This window comes from Petromyzon marinus, chromosome 8, assembly GCF_048934315.1.
Source record: "Petromyzon marinus isolate PM22_M1 ecotype Great Lakes invasive population chromosome 8, UKy_Petmar_22M1.pri1.0, whole genome shotgun sequence".
In the NCBI taxonomy this organism is placed as follows: Eukaryota; Metazoa; Chordata; class Hyperoartia; order Petromyzontiformes; family Petromyzontidae; genus Petromyzon; species Petromyzon marinus.
Window position 1 is genome coordinate 13,934,165 of NC_133674.1, and position 26,244 is coordinate 13,960,408.

The window sequence follows — 26,244 nt, forward strand, 5'->3', positions numbered from 1 at the left end:
TCCTTTGCCAGTACCAAAATATAATAATAGGGGTTTTTCCCCCTTTTTTGTATTGATTAATTTAATACTATCAATTTCTAAAGGCTAATGATAATTGCATCAACATGTAAGCATTAGTGATCAACATGTAAGCATTAGTGTTTTTAAATAACTTTTTTTTATTTTCCATGTAAGGCCCACTGAGCATTTTGGCTCTTTTTCAGAAGCGACCTGGCCACATACGATAGCTCAATAAAGTGGCTGATATGGAAAAACCGGAGGACCTGGAGACAAATCCATGCGACCACAGGAATAATGCAGTTATTTCTGCGTAATCGGAGTTAGAACAAGTGTTAACTTTCTTTCGTAAGTTGCTCTGCACTCAAGTCCCTGGCCATAATTTCAAACAGTCGGTCTAGGAGAAATCAAGAGACCTTCACCGGTTGCCAAGACCAATTATATCTTGAAAATGCCAGTGTCAGGGGCTGGAATTAAAATCCATTCCAAGCAATCGTCGGGCAGGTCAAACAGATGTCAGTAAAACTATGCTGCCTCTCAAGGTTACAAAACATACAGTTACTGTATTTCACTCTTAAAACCAGACAGGTTTACTGTCGTGTGCAAAGTTTTGTGGAGCTGTCTTGTGATTGCATGCATTGCTTATTGTATCATCGTGGGGTTTCTTGGATTAGTGTTACGTAGTAAAAACACCAATTTGATGTCTCCACATTTTGTATACAGACAATGCACTTTGAACACTTGTACAGCTATTGTAGTAAAGGTTATCTCCACAGGCATCCCAAACATGTGGTCAAACTCGTATGATTCGTCATCTGACAAAAAGGTGCCCGTACTTTTGTACAGCAATGCAAGCGCAACCCTGCACTGTGATTGTAACAGTTTATTGTCTGATGCATTAGAGGTAAGTCACTCCACTGCTGGATGAGGGCCTCCTCCACACCATGCAGGTCATGGAAACTAATTTACTATACTTCACCATGCTGGTCACTGTGAAGGTGGGGACATATACTGTAGGTTTGGTAACAATAATCTAGAGACGCTCATGTGTTGTATGTTGAACTTCTTTTGCACCGTACGCAGCCAACAAGTGCTAATCAGAGGTGTGGGGAAGGCCAACAAACAAAACACAAAGAGCAGTTCTAAGGAAATAATTTTTCAATCTCATATGTGAAGTGTGTAACAGTGGCTATTTGGTCTGGAGCCCCCCCTTCAGATGAATATTGGTCTGGATGCTTTCGAAGTTTCCCAAATTTCGCCTCTAAGAGGCAATATGTTATACCAGGGGTTGGCAGCCTGCAGCTCTGGAGCCGCGTACGGCTCTTTAAGGACTGCTTTGTGACGTTATCTATTTCCGACCACCTGTACATGCATTGCAGTTCGTGAACTATTCAGTTGTTTTTTTCCTCCCCCCCACCAAATTCGAAAAAAAATGCCTCTTGTTATTTCGGTTGCCAACCCCTCACCATGGGATTCCTATTCATATTCTTAGATATTCTTAGGTAAAGTCACGTTGAAGGGAAACAATAAAATAATAAAATATATATAAAACATGTGACTTTACCGAAAGAGCAATGAATATGAATTACTGCAGTCACGAAAGCTTTAAATCATGGGATTCCTGTTTACCATGGAAGTCCGGTTTACCATGGGAGTTTAGTTTACCATAGCAGTTTAGTTTACCATGGGAGTTAAGTTTACCATGGGAGTCAAGTTTTACCATGAAAAGTGCAACGGTGGCTAGGAGATGTTAACTGCCTCGCCCGGTATACAGGAGGTCGTGGATTCGATCCCAACTCTGACGCCAGTATATTTGGAGTTTGCGTGTTCTCCCCGTGGTCGCGTGGATTTTTCTCCTGGATCCTCCAGGTTTCCTGTCCACATTAAACAAAAAAATACATGCGTTTGGAGTATTTGGCTGATATACTTTTCCACGTGATAAGTCACTTTGTTGAGCTACCATTCGTGGCCAGTCTATCATGGGTGTTCAATTTACCATGAGAATCAAGTTGTAAATTATCTTTTTGTTATTCTGGTTGCCCCCCCCCCCCCCATCCCAGACAATCCTCACAAGGTGTTACATATTTAAATTACTATAGAAAGCACAGTAAATCAATGTATTTCCTCTACTGGCCACTAATTAACCCTGCAGTCTATGGGGCCGTCCATAAATGACGTCACGCACCTAGGGGGGGGAGGGGGGGGTCAGACATTTGTGACGATGTGTGACGAGGGGGAGGGGGGTGAGAAATGTGACGTCACAGCAAAATGCGCAACTTTAAATAAATACAGACAACACGTTCTACTTAATTAAATAGACTTTCTAATAAATGTTTTCTCCTACAACATCAGAGTGCAGCGCCACATGAAATACGCACTACAATGGCAATAGTTTAAAGCGATTTGAAGCATGTTTTATTTTTTTTTGGGGGGGGGCAGAGCTTTGTGACGTCATATTTGAGGGGGGGGGGGTCTGACTTTTTGTGACGCCGTGTGACGAAGGGCGGGGGGGGGGTCAAAAATCGTCAAAAATCGCGTGACGTCATTTATGGACGGTCCCGATGACGACCTGATGTGCATGGTAGTCACCCATGTTGCGGGTCATTTGGTCACAGACACAAAACAAAATGCATCGTGCAATATTTAAGCCCACACACGGCAGTTGTTTAATGAGGACGCGTAATGTGACAATGCTTGAATGTTCATTAATGATTGCAATAACAATTGACAATATAAGTGCAGGAATTGTAGCTGTTGGTGTTGAAGCGCATTGTAGTGCACCGTGTGGGCAGCGGTGGTGTAGCGGTTAGCACGCCGCGCTACGAACCTGGCAAAACCCATTTTGATTCCCGCTCACGGCCGACACACCAGTGAGGATTATATCTGAACCGGTCCTAGGCCTCCCCTAGGTAGACTCAGCCTCAAATAAGCACCCGTGCAGTGTTCACACATCACCACTCGGGAGACAAAGGCGGCCGGGCCTGGTGGAGACCACCCACCCTTCGTGTGCTGTGTCAGCCTTCATAGGTGCTCGCTAACGTCACTCAAGCTAAGTCTGTTGAGGCTATATGGGGGGGGTATTTGCCTTTGTATTCAACTGTAACTTGCGAGTTACCTTGACACGTGAATCATGATGGAAATATTCTGAATGAAACAGTGCGGTTTTAACCAGTTAAGCAGTATGGGTCACTCAGGGACAGCTTTGACATTTAAGCGTGCCATAAAACCTGTTTCGTCGCGAATGTATTCCCATGTAATCCACTAATGAAGTGATGCAATCCCAGTAGCGCTTTGTTGGTAACCTAGTTCATGATGGGCCTACGTGGGCAGTGCAATAAAATAGATAGCCGTATTATATTTCTATGCTCTCATGTTTATGCTGCTACAATACTCTCCTTCAGCCCATACTGAGCAGCATGGTGAATGATAGTAACCCCCGCCCTCAACAGGCTGTACAAGGTATGACGGATAGGTCTTGTATTCATATTTTAATAACTCTGTGGTTTCTAATTGAGTTTGAACAAAATCGATGATCTATTATGATTTTAGTTGTACTTACATGTTTTTTTTTTCTAATCTCATAGTTCTGTTCATGCGAACTTGCGAGACCATTGTAAGCAGCTGCATGAGCTAATAATGTTGTGCCTTCAAGGAATTTTCAGTGGAACTGCAATTATTATTACACGTCGAGAGACACTGATAGAGTCTCTGTGGCGTGTGCGCCACCTATGGTCACAAGCCGGTAACTGCGCGTCCTGTGCCTCTCTTTGGCACCGGCGTAAGTAAGGACGGCAGGGAAAGCGGGCCCGAGAGGGCATGGTCCCGTTGACGGGCAGAGAGAGGGCACGTGAGCACGTGACCGTCTGGGTGAACCCGAGAGGGCACGTGACCGGCACGGTTGAGAAAAGGGGGCCCAAAAGGGGGTTTGAGGGACACGCGATACCGGCTCCAGATCCTTCTGGAAAGATTCAGAAGGGGGCGTGGCCGAGGGGAGGAGCGAGGCCACGCTCAGGAGCATCAAGAGGCAGTCCCGAGAGCGTTATTGGCGCTACCTCTCTTCGATCTTCGGTCTTCGCTCGGCAATGTGGGTCAGCCAGCATGATACTGACTGACCCGGTTATTCATTACCCCGTTAAGCCGAGGTTTTGCTACCCTGTTGGGGCTTAGTTAGTGTGTACGTTTATGTAGTTATCCCTGTTGGGGCTATGTAATTAACGTGCTGCCTCCGTTAAGAACACTGCACATGGGACACCCCTTTGCCAATGTCAGCAGCCTGTTGTGGGATTCGCTTTGTTTTAACCACAGTAGCTAAGTAGTTACTTCAACACGTCTAAACATATATCTTAAACAACAATTCAGCTATTCTGTTCTAATTTAATTAAACACAATTACCGTATACAATAACATTTCGATTTATTTAACAAATGCAATTTCATCACAAGCTGCTGTTAAATAACACCTTGGATTTGCCTTTCTTTGGCATTTAATAACATTGGTCTGTCCAAAGTGTGAAAAATGCTGTGAAATCAGGATTGGTCTCTTTAGTCACTGGCAAACCCATTAGTTTTCCATTCCATCGTTGTGGACTCACTCGGCAGTCATCATTGTTCCATGTGTAGTGAGTCCAACTGAGTCGCAGACGTTATCTTGGGAGCAACACTTTTATTCACACTAACACCAACACAACAATGTAATCTACACACGGGTGTTGAACGCCAATCTAACCACACTACAGCAGAACTAGACACGGTCCCGCTATCCCGGTCCGGACCACAAGCTGGGTCCCGGACCGTGTGGCTAGAGGCTTCTTCAACCCGACGTGGATCTTTTTCACCAACAACCAGAAGAACCCCGAGCCCCAGACGGGGCCCCCGTTATATCGGCCTGGGCTGAGGCTGGCTCCGCCTCTCGCCCCGCCCACCTTCTCGATCTCTCTGGCCCTTTCCCGAAGGCTCCCGAGAGCTCTTCTATACCACGTGACCACCCAGCGGCCCCCGTCGACCGGTGGCCCCCCTCCAACATCATCCGGTCATGTGTCGGCAGGTCAACCAGCGTATCAACGCCTCAACGTAACCCTGGCTGGCCGACTCTCTCGCTCCCTCACCGGGAGCCCGCACGCTGTACGTGGTGCCTCTGCGCTAACCAGCGCTCACCCAAGCCCTGCTCGGGCTGGTACTACGCCCAGTAACCGGGCTGCCCATAATGACAACACATTATCCGCCGTGGCCTCGCAGGCCCGGCACCACACAGTGACGTCCACAGTCACTAAAAATGCGACGGTCATATGGGTTTACAAGGTTATACAGTCAAAGCGTTTGATTCAGAAACCTACAGCAGGTGAGACATTGGTTTATTGATTTTCTCCACCCATTATCAAAGTGACAACACTTTGCTAGAACTCTATTGCTCCAGCTGCCTGCTTTAGATATGGTCTTTTAAGACAGCACTTAGGAGATTAAATAATACAGTATCATCATTGTATACGATACACCAGTATTGTTACTGTATTTGCAATTGACTCTAGGTCTTATGTAAATATATATAATCCAGATTTACGATACACCAGTATTGTTACTGTATTTGCAATTGACTCTAGGTCTTATGTAAATATATAATCCAGATTTTGAGTAGAGCCTCTCCAAACATTAACATGTCAGCATCTCCTTTCTCAAGGTGTGTGATTATGTTAATCTTATTTGTTGGCTCTTAGCCATCAGTGAAAATTCTACATTTCTTTAAGGCGTCTCCTCAGAGGGCAAACGCTGTTGCATTCGACCTCACAAAGATGGTGAGCTCAGTGAACATTGTATAAAGTGCAAATACGTATACAATATTCCTTTTGTTATCGCTTTTGTTTGTAAATACTGTAGCTATAAAACGAATGGTGTTTCGAATGTGTTGTAGTCATAAAGGATCAATAAATGTATTTTGGTAAATGCAAAGCCAACGGTTCGTCAGTTCAACATGTAGGCTTTCGCGACCAATATCATCCAAAATAGAGGTTTTTGGGTTAGATCGCGTAAATATATAAATGTGTCGTTAAAACTCGCCACCACCCGACACAGCCAACTAGTAAGGGTTGTCACGTAAATAGAGTATGCCAATTCGTCACTAGTACAGCACCAGTATGTTGATTTGAAGCTTTCGTGACTGCAGAAATCCATACTCTTTGGTTCTTTCGGTAAAGTCACTAGTGTGTTGGAGAGCCAAGCCACAACATTTACAATCTAAATACGACGTTTCGCCAGTAATTACAACTTGCTTCATCAGGTGACAGCCAGATTTGTGGAAAAGTCTTACTGTTTCATTCCTTATATAGAGGCGTAGATGTGGTGACCACGTTTCTGCACTCTTGCACAATGTGGGGGGGTGGGAGGGATTACTGAGGCAACGTACATTATTGTTTGTTAAAATTGCCCTACCAATGGTAATCCCTATTCAAGTACGCTGCCCTTTGTAGGCATGTATTTAAATAATGTATTATTTGATGATTCTCTTCCACGCAGCACTAAGGCGGTAGCTATCTGAACGGTTAAAGTTATTTTGATTTCTTTAAATTTCGATAGATTCTCTCATTAGTCTCATGGATAATATCCATAATATAGGTTTTTTTGGGTTAGATCGCGTAAATCTAAAAGTGTCGTTAAACCCGCCACCACCCGACATAGACAAATAGTAAGGTTTGTCACGTAGACAAAACATGCCAATTCATTAATCGTACAGTACACCGGTGTGTGACTAGATTCTTTGCACAGTGAATAAACAAAATTTTGATTTAAAGCTTTCGTGACTGCAGTAATTCATATTCTTAGTTCTTTCGGTAAAGTCACGTTGAAGGGAAACAACAAAATAATAAAAAAATATATAAAACAATAAAAAATTCTCACGACGTTTTGACGATAACACAAACGGTCGTCTTCAGGTGTGTTGGTTTGCATAAATTTATTTTTAAACGGTGTATTTATTTATTTATAAAACAAAAAAAACGTTAGCGCCACGCGCAGCGATTTGGCAGTGTATTTAGGACTAGTCCATCTATGTTCTGAAAAGAGGAGGGGGAGACGAATTTTTTTAATGTATGCTGTCTGAAAGCCACTGTAAGCGTGAACAATCAATTAAGTCCTGAAATGGTTATCAAATCTTTCCAATGATTGCTAAGATAGAATCCATCTTCTCGGTTGAAATTGTCTCTGTGCTTGTATATGTGGATAGCCTCATGAACGAATCTCTCATGGTAGCCAGATGGCTTACAAAGAACCTCTGTCTTGGAAAAGTCAATGGCATGTGAGCCTACTGAATTATAACAATGATCTGCCACGGCCGAGGTGTTGGTCCTACCGTGTTTAAGGTCTGCTTTGTGTTCACGAATGCACAAGATCCAGGTCCGTTTCAACACATTACATAAAATCCGTGATCTGGTTCCGTCTGTAAAATATGTGATTCCGGACATACAATACCCTGGTGTCTACAAACTAAGTTGCCTCTGTGGTAGTAGTTACATTGGAGAAACCAAACGCCATGTCTCGGACCGCATTCGTGAACACAAAGCAGACCTTAAACACGGTAGGACCAACACCTCGGCCGTGGCAGATCATTGTTATAATTTAGTAGGCTCACATGACATTGACTTCTCCAAGACAGAGGTTCTTTGTAAGCCATCTGGCTACCATGAGAGATTCGTTCATGAGGCTATCCACATAAACAAGCACAGAGACAATTTCAACCGAGAAGATGGATTCTATCTTAGCAATCATTGTTAAGATTTGATAAACCATTTCAGGTCTTAATTGATTGTTCACGCTTACAGTGGCTTTCAGACAGCATACATTAAAAAAAAATCGTCTCCCCCCTCCTCTTTTCAGAACTTAGATGGACTAGTCCTAAATAAACTGCCAAATCGCTGCGCGTGACGCTAACGTTTTTTTTTATAAATAAATAAATACACCGTTTGAAAATAAATTTATTCAAACCAACACACCTGAAGACGACCGTTTGTGTTATGGTCGAAACGTCGTGAGAATTTTTATTGTTTTATATATATTTTATTATTTTGTTATTTCCCTTCAACGTGACTTTACCGAAAGAACTAAGATTATAAACAAAATTTGTCACCACTTCCACCATATGGTAACTTAGGTTCCACTCATGCCCCCAAAATGTGACCCCTTAATTTCCTAGCTTATGCTGCAATGGTGTGAAACGAGCCATTGTCTGGATGTTGCCTATAGTTGCATATGACCTTAAGGCTTTGTAACATCAGGTTTTCGGTCATTGCGCATGATGAACTTGACAGTTGAGTGTAGTCAGGGATAGGGGTCAGTACAGTTTACAACACTGAAACAGGAATGCGAAATATGGCTAGCCATGGGCAGGAACATTGTCTACTAAAGTTGTTGCTGAGATTAAGAATGAAAGGATAAGATTGTGACTGCTTTAGCTTCTCTCATAAAATTGGTGTATATAAAGGTCGCAGTCTGAGCTTGGCTCTGTTTCACTCCAGCGCAGTCTTCGAGACAGGCTGGTCCCTTCACCTGATGAAGGCCGCTTGTGTTGTGGCCGAAACGTCGTGATTTTTTTTTATTTTTTTACCTACGTGACTTTACCGAATAGAACCAAAGAGTATGGTGTATAACCTACTTATCTAATGTCCATCATAATTGTTTTAAATAATGCTGGCTCATTGTAGGTGAGTTTCCTCATGTGCAGGGTGTGGAGTAATACCCTGACACTTGACCTACTGTTTGGTTCAATGGCAGAGTCAGGATTTTCAGGTAGGGGGGGGGGCAACCCCTCCAGCAATGGAAAATGATAGAGGAGTTGTTAGTAAGGACTTGTCCCTTGCTTTTTATTCTACGCTTGTGCGGCGATGGCACAGCCATCGATCGAGGGTCGAATTCGAACTGCGTTGTGTGATCGGCATCGCGCTCGCTGAAGGTGAATGCCTTCAGGGAAGTCGTGCACTGTATACGCAACTGCGCACAATTCTTAGTCGCTTATAACTGCTTTGCCGTGACTTATTGCGAACTATGGACTCAGATTATTGTCCTATCATCTCATAGAGTCCCTGGCACATAATAATATGCTACACAGTGGCAGTGAGGGTCGCAAAATGCCGATTTATTACTAATAAACCCCAATGATCCGATCTAAATTAGGGATTTCGATCGGATCATTGGGGGGTGCGTGCCACCCCACCCCCCACTGGCTTCACCAGTGGTTTGGTACATGTGCCAATAAACTATAAAGCAAAAACATGTTTGATTTCCTAGATTGTATTTTTGCCATGGCACTGTGGTTGAACAATTTAGATATACAGTATGCCATTTTATTACAACCAGGTGAAAATCGATTGGCTCAGGTTGAGAGTTTAACTGCTCTGGAGTTGATACAATGAGTAGCAAGCAGCTTGTGAGGATTCAAGTGGTCGTGCTATGAATGCACAGTCCCCCGCCATAAGAATATGGAATGTCCACTACTTGTTCAGAGTCGATAATGAATGAGCACCACCTAAATGTTTATTTGAGCATTTAAATGCGGACTACATTGGAAGGAATTAGATTAATTGTCTTGCAAAAGATGTGGAATAGAAAGAGGTTTAAACATTCGTATTCCGAACTTCTGGGTGAAGGTCTTCCCACGTCATATCGATCATGGGGGGTTGTTTAACCGTACTTTACCAACTGGTCAGTGTGGATTGGTGAATGATGGCAGGGAGGCTGGCGAAGGGTTGCAAGACTAGTTCACATCAAAATTCAACGACGATCTCAGTCGTTTTAAAAATAGAATACAAAAATTCCTCCGCAAACATGTATTTAAAACAACCCATCACCAAACATATAGTAACGTAAAAAAAACCACACACACTTGTATGTATGTTGAACTTCTGTCGCACCGTACGTAGCCAACCACGCTAATCGGATGTGCATTTTCACGCCAACAATTTCAGAAGCCCACAATTATCATTTCAAAGAGGGTGCGTGCGTGCGATCCATGGCTCAGTTAAGTGTAAACTTCACACACGATGTCATTCACCGCAGTTCACCCGGGCACTGGGTGACCAGGTAGGTATGGGTCACTGTTTCAGGCGTTGCCCGAAAACGAATTTAAGTTGAGAGGTTTTATAAAGCAGGGGGGGGGGGAGAATCACTGCCCCCCCCCCAACTCTCCCCTGTCCACTGCGTATGGTTACTCAGCATAAAGTATGAACTCTACGGGGAAGTACATACCATACATTCAGCTGCGTTACACAGAGTTATGGGTTCGGAGAAGTATTTCAACATAGCTGAGCACTCGTAAAAATAAAAATGATCCACAATAAAAACAGCAAAAGAAAAGCCGACGCAAATATATTTCCCAACACATGACTTGTAAAATGAGCACAGTATAAGGTTGGTCCAAAACTGTGTAGTATCTATAGCGTACTAAAGCTATGTTCAATGGAAACATAGTGAATTTTTTCATATTTATTTTTGCTTTCATGTTAATGTTTAATAAACATGTTTAGTATTTCATGAACATGTTAGTATTTTGTAATTACTTAACATGTTTTGTCGATTCCTCAAATAACCAAATATTTCGTCATTGTATCTGAATTGCATTTCAATGAACATTACACTTTTTTTTGTCACCCACGATTTTACAATTTGTTAAGATTTCGATTTAAAGCTTTCGTGACTGCAAGGATTCATCTTCTTTGGTTCTTTCGGTAAAGTCACGTAGAATGAGAATAAAATAATAAAATAATTAATAATAAACAACACAAAGGCCGCTTGTGTTGTGGCCGAAACGTCGTGAGAATATTATTATTTTATTTGATCAATTTATTATTGTATTCTCATTCTACGTGACTTTACCGAAAGAACCAAAGAAGATGAATTTGTTAAGACTTGTTTTATATTTCGCCTAAATGTTTCGTTCTAGTAAGCTCACATTTTAGCATCTTTTTAAAAATCGGATAAAAAAATGCGTTCGCAAACATGTATTTAAAACAACCCATTACCGAACATATAGTTACGTAAAAAAACACACACACACACACTTGTATATACAGTATGCTGAACTTCTGTCGCACCGTACGTAGCCAACCGAGCTAATCGGATGTGCATTTTCACGCCAACAATTTCAGAAGCCCACAATGATCATTGGGAAAAAAAAACGGTGCGTGCGTGCGACCCGTGGCTCGGCTCAGCGTAAACTTCACACGCGATTGAATTCACCGCGGGATCACCGGGCCACTGGGTGACCAGGGAGGTACACAGGGGTCACCCTGTCTCTCTTGTTACGAAATCGCCGAAGTTGACGCCCGACGCAAAGTGAAGGCGGCAGTGCCTCGAACAATCATCGCCTCCCTGCTATTGGTCCAACGCTCATCGTGTACGATGGCTTGGGGGGGGGTCAGAGGAGGATGAGGAGGCGGTGGGGGGCGGGATGGGGAGTGGGGAACGGAGTCTCGCGCGAGACTGGGTGGGGTGGCGATGTATGGGGAGGGGGGGAGGGATTGCGGGGGATGGGGGGGAGGGGTTTGGGGGGATGGGGGGAGGGGTTTGGGGGGATGGGGGGAGGGGTTTGGGGGGATGGGGGGAGGGGTTGCGGGGGATGGGGGGGTCGCGTGCGGGGTTGTCGCGTGCGAGGAGGAGGCGGCGGGCTCGCTAAATAAAAAAGAAACTCCGAGACAGCGGCGGGGGCTCCCCAAGCACGTGGACGGGTCGGCGACACGCGGGCGGCGCCTTTGGTCACAGCGACACGCGGGTGGCGCTCTGTAGCGCTGTGTCGCTCTGTAGCTCGTGTCTCTCTGTACCTTGTGTCTCTCTGTAGCTCTGTGTCGCTCTGTAGCTCTGTGTCGCTCTGTAGCTCGTGTCTCTCTGTACCTTGTGTCTCTCTGTGTCGCTCTGTGTCTCTCGCGGTGCACGCCTCTCGGCTTAGCTCGCTCAACAAAGCGGGAGGAGGAGGAGGAGGCGGCGGCGGCGTAATTCCTATAGGAGCAAGACCAAGTTTGGCATCAGCATCATCATCGGCAGCAGCGACGATCCGTCCGCACAACGTGAGTAATACAGCTGCTGCTGTTTGCATCGCTGGTGATATTGTGACGTTACCGCCGTAGAGATGCTTTGTTTTTAAATTACCAACGCAGCATTTGAAAATATGAATGGGGATTGTTATGCGGGGTGGGTGGGGGTGGTTGCAATGCGTGACCCACGGGCAAAGATAACAACAAGAACATCTTTTACATTAAAACAAATAGCCACCGCAAACAACGTTGTTTGCGGTTCTCACGGCGCAGAGCGGCGTTACAAGGCCCGTACCACGATGTCCAGCTGTGGTGTACACACACAGACACCACACACACACACTACACACACTACACACACACTACACACACCACACACTACACACTACACACACACCACACACTACACACTACACACCACACACACACTACACACACACTACACACCACACACTACACGCCACACACGCCACACACACCACACAGACACGCCACACACACCACACAGACACGCCACACACACCACACAGACACGCCACACACACCACACAGACACGCCACACACACCACACAGACACGCCACACACACCACACAGACACGCCACACACACCACACAGACACGCCACACACACCACACAGACACGCCACACACACCACACAGACACGCCACACACACCACACAGACACGCCACACACACCACACAGACACGCCACACACACCACACAGACACGCCACACACACCACACAGACACGCCACACACACCACACAGACACGCCACACACACCACACAGACACGCCACACACACCACACAGACACGCCACACACACCACACAGACACGCCACACAAAGATCCCCCGTATAGCCTTAACAGACTGTAGGGGCAAGTGCTGTTAGCGAGCACCTATGAAGACCGGAACGGTACACGAGGGGGTGGGTGGCCAGCACCACGCCCGACCGCCTTTGTCACCCTGATGTTTACACACCGCACCAGGTACTCATTTGAGGCTGAGTCGACCTAGGGGAGGCCCGGAACCGGTTCAGATAATCGTCACTGGTGTTGGCCGTGAGCGGGAATCGAACTCGGGTCGCCAGGTTCATAGCGCAGCGCGCTAACCGCTACACCACCGCTCCCCACACACCACACACACCACACACACAGACACACACACACAGACACGTCACACACACTACACACACCACACACACACCACACACACACACAGACACACCACACACACACAGACACGCCACACCACACCGAGGAACACAGACACGCCACACACACAGAGACAAAGATCCCCGTGTATCCTTTATAGACTGTAGGGGCGAGTGCTGTTCGCGAGCAGACACGTCATACACCACACACAGACACACGTCACACACCATACACAGACACACGTCATACACCACACACAGACACACGTCATACACCACACACAGACACACGTCACACACCATACACAGACACACGTCATACACCACACACAGACACACGTCATACACCACACACAGACACACATCACACACCATACACAGACACACATCACACACCATACACAGACACACATCACACACCACACACAGAAACACACCATACACAGACACACGTCACACACCACACACACACAAACCACACCACACACAGACACAGGTCACACACCACACACAGACACACATCACACACCATACACAGACACCCGTCACACACCCCACACCAGACACACGCCACACACAGACACACACCACACACGACACACACAGACACACACCACACACAGACACACGTCACACACCCCACACACACCACACACACACAGACACCCCACACACAGACACACACGTCACACACCACACGTCACACACCACACGTCACACACAGACACACACCACACACAGACACACACACACCACACGTCACACACCACACACACACACCACACGTCACACACCACACGTCACACACCACACACCACACACACACACGTCACACACAGACACACACCACACACACACCACACACAGACACACACCACACACACACACCACACGTCACACACCACACAGCACACACACACGTCACACACACCACACACACAGACACACGTCACACACAGACACACGTCACACACCCCACACACACCACACACACACAGACACCCCACACACAGACACACACGTCACACACCACACGTCACACACCACACGTCACACACAGACACACACCACACACAGACACACACACACCACACGTCACACACCACACACACACACCACACGTCACACACCACACGTCACACACCACACACACACACGTCACACACAGACACACACCACACACACACCACACACAGACACACACCACACACACACACACCACACGTCACACACCACACAGCACACACACACGTCACACACACCACACACACAGACACACGTCACACACAGACACACGTCACACACCCCACACACACCACACACACACAGACACCCCACACACAGACACATACGTCACACACCACACGTCACACACCACACGTCACACACAGACACACACCACACACAGACACACACACACACCACACGTCACACACCACACACACACACCACACGTCACACACCACACGTCACACACCACACACCACACACACACACGTCACACACAGACACACACCACACACACACCACACACAGACACACACACCACACGTCACACACCACACGTCACACACCACACACCACACACACACACGTCACACACAGACACACACCACACACACCACACACAGACACACACCACACACACACACCACACGTCACACACCACACAGCACACACACACGTCACACACACCACACACACAGACACACGTCACACACAGACACACGTCACACACCCCACACACACCACACACACACAGACACCCCACACACAGACACACACGTCACACACCACACGTCACACACCACACGTCACACACAGACACACACCACACACAGACACACACACACCACACGTCACACACCACACACACACACCACACGTCACACACCACACGTCACACACCACACACACACACGTCACACACAGACACACACCACACACACACCACACACAGACACACACCACACACACACACACCACACGTCACACACCACACAGCACACACACACGTCACACACACCACACACACAGACACACGTCACACACAGACACACGTCACACACCCCACACACACCACACACACACAGACACCCCACACACAGACACACACGTCACACACCACACGTCACACACCACACGTCACACACAGACACACACCACACACAGACACACACACACCACACGTCACACACCACACACACACACCACACGTCACACACCACACGTCACACACCACACACCACACACACACACGTCACACACAGACACACACCACACACACACCACACACAGACACACACACCACACACACACACCACACGTCACACACCACACAGCACACACACACGTCACACACACCACACACACAGACACACGTCACACACACACCACACACAGACACACGTCACACACCACACACACACACCACACGTCACACCACACACAGACACGTCACACACCACAAGTCAAACACCACACACCACACAAAGGTACACACCACACGTCACACGCCACTGGTACAGTAAGTACCCTGGAAGTGGTGAAGTTTCGCATAGTTGCAGCTCCGCATGGCAGTGGTCAAGTCTCGCGTGGCTGATGGCTCACGCGTGGCTGATGGCTCACGCGTGGCTGATGGCTCACGCGTGGCTGATGGCTCACGCGTGGCTGATGGCTCACGCGTGGCTGATGGCTCACGCGTGGCTGATGGCTCACGCGTGGCTGATGGCTCACGCGTGGCTGATGGCTCACGCGTGGCTGATGGCTCACGCGTGGCTGATGGCTCACGCGTGGCTGATGGCTCACGCGTGGCTGATGGCTCACGCGTGGCTGATGGCTCACGCGTGGCTGATGGCTCACGCGTGGCTTGGCAAAGTCGTCGCCGTCGCCGCCACCGCCGGTCCTCCCCTAGGTCGACTCGGCCTCCAAACGAGTAGCTGGTGTGGCGGTGTGGGGTAAATATCGCCACTGTGGGGGGGGGAGACAAAGGCGGCCGGGGGTGGTGCGTGTCGCCACCACCCACGTGTGCCACACGCGAGCGGCACTTGCCCTAAACCGTCTGTTAAGGCTGCGCAAGGGAATCTTTTGTCTTTGGTACACTTCCCCCGGTTATTGTATGTGACTGTGCGCCAAGGCCGTTATTATAATATATATTGGGACACACACACCCCCCCCCAATATTAAAATATGCTCAAAATGCCCCCCCTCCCCTATATATTGCTATAAAAAAATAATTGCTATGCGATGTAAATAAAAACAATTTGATAAACCTTGGCCACAATATCTGGACTTGTCTTCATATAAATCAATGCATAGATTTATGTTTATATGATTGTGGTTATGGTAGTAGTACTTTATTAATACCTAATCTCTGCCATTACATACAATGAAACAAGAAATGGTACAAAAAAAGTAAAAACAGAGCAATGTAATACAATATACACTATTAGACATTATTGTTAAAAATAAAGAAAAAGTCCATCCCATGTGTTAGTGAATTTTTTAAATATTTTAGGCACGAAATAAGTTTTCAAATTTAGATTTTTTTTTGTCTGGGTTGGGACCCCCAGCCACCCTGGAAGATTTTGTCCCCTTCCAATGTTGACTCCATGGCTACTACGGCCTTGCTGTGCGCATGCCCATAGTTGATGTTACATTCATCGATACATGCTTGACCATACTTCACCGTGCCGGTTTGGTTGAGAGTGACCTTTAAAGAACGATTCGGATGTTACTACTCACCGAAGTTAACCGTGGCCATTCATAGCGCTGAGCGACAACGACTGCTACCACTACTCCACCTCGATGTGTAAATTCGAGCACACGACATGTTTAACGAGCAGCTTGCTCATTCGTCATGGACTGACATTATTTGGCTTTGGTTTACCCCCCCCCTCTCTACACAGGAGCCGACCGAGACCCATTTGAGCCCCTAGCAGCAATGCCCTCTGTCACTCGACCCCCCCCCCTCCGCATGCTCCTCTCTATCTCTCTTCTAATCTCACTCAGCTCTGCACACTCTCCAACCTCCTTCTCATCTCACTCGACTCCTCTCCACACCACGTCCGCGCTACCTCCCGCCTTTTCGCGCGGTGCTCTCATTAAGGTACTCTCCAAACTCTACCCCCCTCCCTCCCTCCATACAGAATCAAAATATTTATTTAGACTGGAGGAATCCGATGAGCTATGAAGCTCTTTTTCATGCTATACCCCCAACCCCCTCGTCCTACTTATGCCCTCTCATCTCACTCTACTCCCCGCTGGGCACGCGTTGCTTCTGCCACCGATGCATCGTCTCAGCCCTCGAGGCAACATTTTGGTCCGTGTGAGATTGCGCATTCCACAATTCCCACCGTAGTTTTAAACTCCGTTCCCCCAAGGCACTGGTTTCCCTCACCCGTCCTGAGATGCAGTCGCATTACGACGTTCTAAAAAAACTAATCTAAATTGTAACGGGCACGCACAGGCGCACACGTAGGCTCATGGGTGTACACGGATACAAACTCATCTGCACGCATATGCGTGTTGTCCTTCCCCTGCACCTCCGATTAGCACGGTGTGAAAGAAGTTCTGCATGCATAACACGCATTCGTAAATACATGCGTACTGATACACATCCAGGTACTTTATACACAAGAGCACACAACTGCCTGTACATGGGAACGAAGTGTAGAATGCATATAATTATTTTGTAATCCGATGGAAGTTACATTGATGTCCTAGTCTTTGCCAATGTAGCCAAAACTGGTCAGTCAGCCCACCGCCACTTCCCCCTTCACGTGTCACATATTGCCCAGAGGTTGACATTCTTTAACAATCACTGAATTAGCATCTGAATGGAGAAGATTGGCTCATTAAGGCTTGTGAAGATGAGAACATCTCAAATTAAAGAAAGGTGTTTTTCTATAAACAAAATAATTGTTTTAAAGTCGTGGACTGTTTGAACGTTTTTCTTGCTTCTTCATGGAGTTTTTTTTATTAAAAAAATTTCCTGGATAATCCCGAGAGATGGATGGAACACACGGGTTGCCAGAGTGCACAAGGATGGACCTTGCCTGGGTGAAAACAGAAGTGTTGGCCAGGCATTTCGCGGTTTGAGTTATGGCTTTTTACCCTTAATTTGTTCCTGTAGGTGCTGGGCATCTGTGGGCTCGTCATGATTTAATTTGGGTTTAATTCTGAACTCTCATTGTTAAGTCGATGCACTGGACTCCTTTTTAAACCCAGGATAGATGTACAAATGCTTCTACCTATCTATATGAGGCCTTTTGTGGTCTGCTGCCTTTTATATTTCCAGGAACTGTTTGGTTTCTTATGCTCCTAGTCGCACCTTGAGATCAGTGAAAGTCTGAACTTTGAGTAGTTCCTGGAAGTCTTCTGAAAACCAGGATGGGAAAGGGTATTATTTAGTAATTATGCTCCCTGGCTCTGGAACTCTGTCACAAGTTGTATCAGGATTCTGGCACAATGGAATCTTTAAATATATAAATAATTGTTTTAGTTAGATTATTTTGAGTTTATTGATAGGCCAATAGTGTATAGAGTTTTTTTGTAAAGTGCTCTGGTGCACTTTGCAAGAAGAGTGCTGTATCAAATAAAATTGTGTAGAATTGCTGTGAGCAATTTAAAATGCACGTACAATTCTATAGGATGGCACAGCTGCTGATGAAATGGCCAATGATGATTGGTAGGTGGAATTGATACCTAATGAAAGTTTAACATCGCTGAATATAAATACATTTGAATAATTAATGTTTATGCCAAGTGCCTTTTACTTCTTTATTCCCAACTTCATAGGTTTACATTTAATAAATAACCCCAGTATTCGAAGTTTCCCTGCTCTCAAAAATTGCAGTATTAAACTACAGACGAATTGAACAACGTAAATTCTCACACACCACACACATGACATGATGCATGTATCACGAGCTTAAGGAGTACATGTTAAGTAACTGATACATTGTTATACCACGAGTTTTAGTGACAGAGTAGCAACATGTTTCCTGCCAAAACTGTCGAGCGAAACCAGTCTTGGCTGCCTTCAGCAAATCACTGACAGCTGATATGTCATGTGAGTGTAGTTGTTTCGAAAGGCATCATCACCAGCCATGATCAATCAACTGCTGGATGAAGGCTTCCCCAAATCGCCATCATCTCGCGGTTTATAAAGTTTTAATTCACCTACCACTTCCATGCGAGCTGATTTCATTGCTGCATCTTCTCGGTGGACATCGTGTAGACTGCATTCCTTACCTGGGCTGCTACTCCATCATCCTTAGTCTCAACCACGAGCCATCATTCCTTATCGGGACATGCATTTCCCAAGCCTTCTTCCTCTTATTAAAAGTAATAAAACATGAATCTGCCTACATTCTCAAATGTGGGTGTTCCTCTTTCTGCCAGAGTAATTCTAAGCGTGCAGCTCCCATGTGTGTGTGTTTTTTTAACACATTCTAGAGCATTTGTAAAATGTTCTTTGTCAATTTCCATGTCTGGCTCTATATGTTACAGCTGGTAATCTTAAAAAAAAAAACTTTCTTTCCAGGGTTTGTTGGGCTTCTTATTATCAGGTCCAGCATTTCAGAAGCAGCCAACTTGCTCATATCTGCTGCTTATGTTGTTATTTTTGTTATCCAATTTCCCTTTAATAACTGTGCTGGCTATACATATTCTGCTGTGACCTTCAAATGAAGTCCCTCTGACAGATAAATATGGTTAATGTTTTCTTCATATATTTAATTCATTCGTGTATTCTGTCCAATTTCCCAATAGCATTTTATTGTGTCTATATGTAGCTTTAGCGAGTGACAGTTTTGTTACGTTATACACCATCCACTTGTTCTGCCAGTGCAATCCTGGTAACATAAATTATTGCATTGCTCTTAAAAAATGAAATCTGGTATTGCATACACATATATACCGTATATAGTATAATTAACATGTTATTATTTGCTAGGCAATGCTAGGCATTGCTCACCATTGCCAGTCACCGATGTGTTTTAGGAGCCATTGTGTTAATAGGTGGTTTACATCACGAGGGATAATTGTGTGGATGGTCACGTGAGCATTCTGTGTTCACGTCGGACACGATATTTAACGTGCTGCATATTGCAGATTACATATCATCTCATGCTTTTCTCAAAGGCTATAGCTGAGCTGGAATTGTAGTCGGGTCTGTAATTGCAGTGTAATGTTTTAAGGCGCTTGAGCTCTGAAACTAAATTGGCTGACACACCTGCCAAGTGGAAACTTACCTGACTTTTTTTTCAGACCTAATCTTCATTGCTGGAGAGCTCAAATCCGCTCATGTTTCCCCATTGCCATATACTTAAGCTTTATTATGAGTTAAATGTTACAAATGCACATAAACGCTCTCACACAATGCATGACAGGGATTGGAGTGGTGGTGCAGTGTCTTGCACATTGTGTTATTAACCTGGCCATGGCTAACATGAATTGGCGAGTGACATCTTAACCTGACCATCACCCATTTATCATCCCACACTGATCAGTACGGTGAAGTGTGATGAAACAACAACCATGACCGACATCACTTAGGAGGCTTTTGTTCAACAGTTGATTGACAAAGGGCTACAAATTTAGTATAATGCATTTCCCAAGAGGGCACACATTGTACATTTATGCACTTTTGGAATTATACCATCTAGCTGCCCATTGTGTACAATTTATAGGTGAACTGCTGTCTGTAACCCTGAACGTAAAACACTTTTTTCATAACTGCTGCATTACATGTTATATTATAATTTCAAATGCATCTTGCAGAGAATGATGTCATATTTAAGAAATAAATATTTGCAGTCCATAGCAGTGTGTGAATTATTTACTAAACATCAGGTCTGTTTTTGTTCTTGCAATGGAAGGGTTGGCTCAATATTCCTTCTACAGAAAAACAAGCACTCTAAAAACCCGACCCTGTCTGTCTCTGTCACAGCGCTGGGTTCAAGCATTGGGGTCTCTGTCTAACGTTTGCCTCTCATGGGGAAAATTGCATTTATACAAGTTAACCAATATCAATAAATATGATTCCATTGCAGGGATTGAAATTGCTCAAAAACGCACTGCTCCATGCGAAACCCACACACCCACATTAAACATTGTATGGGATTATTTACACATTGTATGGGATTGTTTACACATTGTATGGGATTGTTTACACATTGTATGGTCTGTGGAACACCGGAGGCCTATGATGAGCCAATTAAAAAACCTATCAATCAGTGGGCGTTAGAAATTGGTTGTATTCCCTTGATTGAGATTGGTACCATCAATCAACCAAATAATTAACGATTTATTTTAGTAAAGCCCTTCGACGTGTTTTCCTCTTGTACCGTTGTCTTGCATGATATCTTAACATTCGCTCAACGTGCTGGGAGCTTCTTCAGTCACTGATTTCAATTAATGGGAGCAAAACGTCAGAAATACCGCTCAACATGTGGTACAACCCAAACATATCAGAGCGCTATAAAGCATTAACTTGAAAATCTCTGCAGTAATACATCTCGAAACACATCACACTGTGCAGTTGTAACCATTCCAAACAGTTATTCTCCTATTCACCATGGATCATGCTGGCGGAGAATGGCAAGCCTGGGAAGGGACACGCTCAGAGTGCTGTGGTGGAACCGATGTTTGTCATGCAGAGGAACGACAAGGGGAGGCCGGTAATGGCAATCGTGAACATGGAGCCTGACCTGGACAACGTCATCAAGCGCTCGATCTCAACGCGCACTTCCCAGCGCTTCCTGCAAGGCTCCATCTTGAGCTTTCACAACATCAACTACTCGGTGAAGCAAAAGAGCGGCCTGCCCTGCCGCCGCAAGGTCATCGTCAAGGAGATCCTCAAGAACATAAAGTGAGCTCCCGATAACAGCGCACACTGCTGCATCCACCGTTAGCAGATTCACTGTGTTTTATGGTTGTACGTGATGATAATTGTTTTACATTGCTCTACCAATGTTCGTCAGTTACATTTACAATTATGTAATCTCCGTTTTAGAGAACACTGAATCTCTTTGTATGTAAGTAAATACATTCCAGTCATTTTCAATCCACCAATGGATGAAGGCCTCACTGCACCGTGTCAGTCATGGTTTTGTGGGTTGGTTGAGTGTAGGGTTTGGAGAGTATTGGTGATGAACCTATTCTGTTATCCGTATCCAGGAATCGAACTTGGGTTATCGGGTCCACAACGCAGCTTGGAGAGCAACTTCAATATGCTATTTTGTGGCAACATTACGAAATGTCACCTCGTGATTTTTTGACAGAACTGATTGTAATGGGAGATGACGGTGATGTTGAAGGTGATGATGATGATGGAAAACATTTACAGTTCCCACAAACATTGATGGATGCACTCTATAAAAGTTTTAAGTTTAAAAAGCTTGAATGTACAATTGCAAACTTGTCTAACTATGGCCAGTCACATCGGTAAACTAGATCCGTTGGCATATTCAAACCTAGGAAAAAAGCCAAAACCTGCACGTGCCGGTCTCAAGATGTTTATCATGTAATCTGGTTTACAGCCTTATATTCGGTGTGACTATGTGTGCCCTGTAAGCAAATAAAATTTGTTTCCAACTTGGCAAAAATCAAGCCACGTTGTCAATTTGAATTCATATTCTTTGGGTTTTTCGGTAAAGTCACGTAGATAGGTTGAAAGAAAAGAACAAAAAATAACAAAACTACGACGTTTCGATCACAACACAAGCGAATATGAATCCCTGCAGTCACAAAAGCTTTAAGTCAAGATTTTATTTGAATTCAGTTATTTTCCTGCAAGGCATTAAATGACTTGGCGCTAGATTACTTAATTGAATTGTCTATTGCTTCTCTTCACAGCAATTAAGAGCTTGTGACTGCAAAATTGTAGGACTGTTGTGCCAACTCCAAAATAACAAATAGACATTTTCCATGGTCACTCCAATTTCACCACAGCAACTAAGTTGGCAGAATATAGTTCAAATTAAAGTTGAGACGTAACATTCTCAGCATGTGTTCCACATGTCTCTAGAGATTCTCACTCCTGCCGTCTTGCCAGGATTCCTTTATAAATGAGATGTCAATCTCAAGTTTATCCTGATTTAAAATGTATATTAATAAATAACAATTATCATAATGAATAAGATTCTTACAATGATGATTAATGATTCATAATTTACTTTTAATGATCTGGAAAATGTTCTGTTGCGATATCTCCTTCACCACCTGACCATATCCAAACAAATGATATGTCACATGGTGTACAAGTGTTTAGCATGCCAATATATTATTATTTCAGCTCCCTGGTAAGTTTAATTTGGATGTGAGATTATTATTCAACTTGCTGCAGAGCTGACAATAATAATAGGCACGTTCAATGCTTATACACATGACATGTCAGGTGGTGGAGGGGTCTTAGAACAGAAATGTTCGGCCAGATGATTACATGGCCTAACCCAAAAATCTAAAATGAATATTGATATTGGCTGAAAAAAACTATGTATTTTATGATAATGACCATTTATGAAGATTATGTTTTAATTGTGATAGTTGTAGATAACAGCACTTCATATTTGATAAAAAAAAATCCTAATTTTTATTCCTACGCTATTATGGATAATACATTTTATTTTAATAAATACATCTCAAGCTATGTTATTAATATTTAGGCAACACCATACCTGTAAGCCTTACTCGTTGGATAACTTGTGAAGAATTAAGTAAAAAATTGTCATTTATCTGCCAATACAATGCTCCTTTTGTTACGATGCATTTTTTTACTTCTGGCAGTCATGTATTTAACATGAGATTTTTTTTTTACTCAGCCGAATCTGGAATGGACTTTGAAATTAAATTAAAATGCATAATCACAATTGCAACGCAAGTGAAAAGGTCCAATGTTTGCTTGTTTTTTAAAGTCGCTGTTTATTTTTTTATATATTTTAGATTAAAAAACAATGAGAATATACTCTCCCAACATTTATGATCATGCATTTTGGCCTTTTACTCAAAGATTTGTGCCATATCCATGTTGTACATAATGTGTCAACATTATATGTTGTCTCGGAATGGAATAATAATAGTGTACTTGTCCAAACAAATTTCTGTCAATGAGGCTGTAGTAAATGCAAACGCGCCATTTGAAGAGAGCATGTGTAACAGGGCATGTCTGCTTTTTTCCAGTGGGATCATGAAGCCTGGTATGAATGCCATTCTTGGGCCAACAGGTGGTGGAAAGTCCTCGTAAGTTTTGATCCCTTTGCACATTTAATCACTTCACATTGTGTGTCTCACCCATACCATGCTCATGTCAATCGTTTTTGGGTCTTTCCAGCTTTGCTAGGGTCGGCCAGATCGTTTTTTCGCAGTTTCAGATTCACCACCCCTTATTTGAAGTGAAAACAATTATATGTAAATAAACTGAGGGATGTTGATGCACACACAGCCGGAGGCCACGGCTGGACAGGCACGCCTAAGGAAAAGAAGGAATGGAGGAAAATGAAGGAGGCCTTGGCCCAGGAGTGGGATGTCACATGCTGACAACAACAGGGTCATTCCATGCTAACTTGTCCAGATATCAGGAACCTTCCAGCATCACCATCTCAATTTTTGTCCTAATCTTTGGTCCTATAAAACGAGGCCATATGCAGTTTTTCAGTTCGAAAGGTCGATTATTTGAATCTGAATGACAATTCATAATTTGTGAATGTGACTGGATGCATTTTCACACTGGACTATTAAAACGACTCACACGGATATGCTCCTGCCATTTTTTTGTAAGTTATTTGTCGATATGTATGCTTAAGACAAGCCTTTCTGAGAAAAATGTTTACCAAAGTGTGTCCCTTGAAAATTTAGCAACTAACATTTGTACTTTCACAAGTGATGAAAGGCTGATTTTAAATATGTTTTCCCTTCTAGGTTATTTTATCAATATCCCTTTTGGCAACGCTAACACTTGCGAGTTGTACGAGGTTTCACTTCTTTCACACCGTACGTGGCCAACCGTGCTAATCGGAGGTGCAGAGGGAGGACAACAAACTAAAGAAAAAATTTGTTGTAAAGAAATTCGTTTTCTATCTTGAATTAAAAGTGCATAGCTCCAGTAACCTCTTAATATCGGAAGGAAGAGCATTCCAGACGGCGTGCAGAAGCACATCTGATGCACTTGTCTTTGATGTTGACCTATTGTGAGGATAATGGTGGGAAGTCGTTTCAGCACTGAGAATATTGCGGTCCCCTGATTTGATGGTGTGGTTTGCTGCTGTCTCCAGGCTTCTGGATGTTTTGGCTGCCAGGAAGGACCCCAATGGACTCGAAGGCATTGTTCTTGTGGATGGGGCTCCACAGCCGCCTAACTTCAAATGCGTCTCTGGCTATGTCGTGCAGGTTGGTGTGTTTTTACGAACCCGGTGTTAACAAAGACAAACCCATTGGTTTATTTATTTTTGACTAAACCACCAAGTTCAGTGGAAGTCCCCAACTGCTGAAGCGGCCACACGTTTCCTCTCCACACCCATCCTTCGTCATACATTTAATGTCGCGAAGGTTTAATGTCACGATGTGTAGAGTGGGGCGTCTGCTAACATTCGCACAGATGAACTTGCTTGTACTCAAAATGTAGTCAAACGTATATCAAATCGGCTATTTGTAAAGCATTAAAAAATATGCGTTAATTGAAAGCTGGAAGTATATACTTTATGTATTGCACTAGTGAAACCAAATCTTTTGAACACGTTTAACAACGCATAAAAATGTTACACGATACAAATACCTTATGTTTAAAACCTCCATACAATTAATTATTAAGTAAATTTCATAAAAATTCCCTGGGCCTCCAAGTCACCATGTACAGATATAATAGATATTGGTTGCCATATGAATTTGTCAACATCAACCAGGATCATTCCCCTCAATGAAGACCTCCTCAATCTGTGACTATCCCCCTTGGCCCCGCTCTGCAACAGTCTATCCTCCACCTCCACACATTAATGTTATCTCTCAATTTCCGCGGTGGCACGCTCCCTCCTTTGCCTGCCTTGCCGTCATTCCTCTGGGCGTCTTAATTTCTCGCAATGTG

The 26,244-nt window shown here is 44.5% G+C and overlaps 1 protein-coding gene across 1 annotated transcript in view; it reads left to right on the forward strand.

The window, feature by feature from the left end:
• The first annotated feature begins 11,633 nt into the window (after positions 1-11,633).
• The window catches only part of ABCG2 (ATP binding cassette subfamily G member 2 (JR blood group)), a 29,168-nt gene continuing 14,557 nt past the window's right edge, over positions 11,634-26,244 (forward strand). Inside the window, exons 1-4 of the mRNA XM_032949765.2 lie at positions 11,634-12,037; positions 21,827-22,038; positions 24,348-24,407; positions 25,439-25,553. Of these exons, the coding sequence (XP_032805656.2) occupies positions 21,851-22,038; positions 24,348-24,407; positions 25,439-25,553 (363 nt within the window). The 5' untranslated portion in view covers positions 11,634-12,037; positions 21,827-21,850. The remainder of the gene's footprint in view (positions 12,038-21,826; positions 22,039-24,347; positions 24,408-25,438; positions 25,554-26,244) is intronic.